Genomic DNA, 2,522 nt, shown 5'->3' with positions numbered 1-2,522 from the left:
CGGGGGCGGGGGCGGGGTCGGAGTGGGCGGGGGCGCGGGAGGGGCAGGGGCAGGGGTCGTCGGGGCAGGGCTGGGCCTGAAAGAGTCGGCGCCAGGGAGGCTGTTGCCAGCGACGATGAAGAAGGTGGTGATGACGGCGACGATGATGGCGGCAGCGGCAACAGCCGTAAGGAGGAAGCAGCAGCAGTAGCAGCAGTAGCAGCAGCAGCAGTGGCAGCAGCAGCAGTAGCAGATGAAGGGGAGGAAGACCCGGAGGGGGAGCGGGGCGCAGGGGACTCGGGCACCGGCACTGGTGACAGCGCAGCGGCGGACATGGAGGTCGACGAGGAGGACGACGACGGCGAGGCGGCGGCAGAGGATGATGATGAGGAAGAGGAAGAGGAGGAAGGAGACGGCGGCGGGAAGGAGGCGGGCGACGAAGAAGTTGCTGCCGCTGATGACGCTGCGGCTGCTGCTCCTAATAATGATGACGGCGACGAAGAGGAGGAGGAGGAGGAGCGCGGCAGGGAAGGTATGTGTATGTGTACGTGTATGTACGTATGTTTAATAATGGTGGCAGTAGCTGCGTCCTCTTGGGATGCCTGGGCAACACACACAAAAAGTAATAACCTCTCCTGACAGAATCCCAATCCGTTTCCTGACAGTCATCAGGGCAGGGATGGTTTTCTGGGCCTTTTGTTGCTTTCCAAAGCTATAACCCTAGGGTTTCCGTTTCACTCCTCCACTCCTCGGATGGGTGTGGGCTGCCAGCCAGCATGTAGTGAAAGAAGGGGGTAGTAACTAACTGATTATCTGGGTGGGTGGCTGGCGGTGTCCGCATTCTCATTTGCAGGAATTTTCGGGTGGGTTAACTTTAGGGTGAGTTGGAGTTTCTGGGGCTCTGACTCTTTCTTTTCCCGGCTGCTGCTAATGCTGATGCTGCTAATGATAAACTCTGGCCAACGCAACAGGAGGTTCGGTGATGCGCCGGGGCAGTGGCCGCGGCCGTCGCGGTGGTGGTGGTGGTGGTGGTGGTGGACGCCGGGGCCGAGGCCGCGGCCGCGGGCGGGGTAGCCGGGGTGGCATGCGTGGCCCAGGTTATGGCCGTGGCCGCAGCCGTGGACGCGGCCGTGGCCGCGGCCGGCGCGGTGGGGCTGCGGCCGCCGGCTTTTCCCCCAGGATTCTTAGGTCCGCTGCTGCTGATGATGTTGATGATGATGATGTTGATGATGATGTTGATGATGATGTTGAGGTCGTTGTACTGGATGATGATGATGAGGAGGAGGAGGAGGGGGCTGGCGCCGTGCCAGAGGTGGCTGCTGAGGACGAGGGGCCGGCACAGGAGGACGAGTTGCCTGCGGGGCCCGACCGGGAGGAGGCGGAGATGGAGGAGGAGGAGATGGGCGAGGAGCTGCCAGCAGAGGTGGGTTCGGGTGGTGGTGGTGGTGGTGGTGGTGGTGGGCGGGTATTGGTCGGGGAGGGGGTTCTCCGGACATATGATAAGATGTTTGTTTGGGGTAGATATATAGATAGATATGTAGATAGATATGTAGATGTGGATGAGCATGTTGCATGGACGAGAGTGGAGTGACTCATACAGGTACGGATAGGTCCTTGTATGGCGGCTGTAGCTGTCTACCAGTACCAGTAGCTGCTGCTGCTGCGCGTGGCGGCAGGTTGCAGACCTTTTGTGGCCGTAGCTGTAGCTGTGGCTGTAGCTGTAGCTAACCTTTTCGACGCTAGAAAAGCGCGAATCCTTAAGGAAGAGGATAAGTGATTACAAAATCGCATGTTCGAATCTGGATCAGGCCACAAATGGCCTAGCTAGGATATGCAATCGGAATGTTGTGTATGGGCCCCGGGCTCGTTAGTGGTGTTGTGGGCCAGGCCTGGGGTCGGAACATGTAGCCAGGATTCCGCGCTTGACAGCACCTGGAAGATTCTATGAGGTCGGCTTGGGTGGACATACATACACCTATACATATATATACATATATATATACGTGTACATTCAAATCGCTCCTCTTCTAGATACACGCCCCCCCGATGTGCTATAATGGTCCTGGAGTTCACGTTTACCTTCACAAGGGCCCCCACAAGGGCGCTCCTCCGTCTCCTCCCCAGCCGCCCTCTAGTTCGCAAAGGCACCTAGGAAGGTGCAGGAGAGGTCACGAAGGGAAACCAGACAACCCAGACGGGGTATATCATACTGCACATCACATCGTACGACATCACGTCGTACGACATCATGGGGTCGTACCTGTGTTCGTCCCAGTGAGCGATCTCCCGTCCCCATCCGCCCTCCGTCCCCATCCCCTCCGTCCCCATCCCCTCCGTCCCCATCCGCCCTCCGTCCCCATCCCCTCCGTCCCCATCCCCTCCGTCCCCATCCCCTCCGTCCCCATCCCCTCCGTCCCCATCCCCTCCGTCCCCATCCCCTCCGTCCCCATCCCCTCCGTCCCCATCCCCTCCGTCCCCATCCCCTCCGTCCCCATATGATAACTTCATTTTGTGCATGTCGTAAACGGCATCGCCGCCCAGGC

General features: G+C 59.6%; 1 protein-coding gene across 1 annotated transcript in view; it reads left to right on the top strand.

Moving 5' to 3' along the window:
• VOLCADRAFT_95877 (uncharacterized protein) overlaps nucleotides 1–1,679 on the top strand; it is a gene marked incomplete at both ends in the record, with an annotated part of 4,814 nt that extends 3,135 nt beyond the window's left edge. Inside the window, 3 exons of the mRNA XM_002954971.1 lie at nucleotides 272–511; nucleotides 951–1,402; nucleotides 1,656–1,679. Of these exons, the coding sequence (XP_002955017.1) occupies nucleotides 272–511; nucleotides 951–1,402; nucleotides 1,656–1,679 (716 nt within the window). The remainder of the gene's footprint in view (nucleotides 1–271; nucleotides 512–950; nucleotides 1,403–1,655) is intronic.
• Nucleotides 1,680–2,522: the final 843 nt, after the last annotated feature.

The sequence above is a fragment of the Volvox carteri genome, assembly GCF_000143455.1.
Source record: "Volvox carteri f. nagariensis unplaced genomic scaffold VOLCAscaffold_47, whole genome shotgun sequence".
NCBI classification, from domain to species: domain Eukaryota; kingdom Viridiplantae; phylum Chlorophyta; class Chlorophyceae; order Chlamydomonadales; family Volvocaceae; genus Volvox; species Volvox carteri.
Note: the sequence above shows the minus strand (reverse complement) of the source record. Positions and strands in the feature narration are given on the sequence as shown.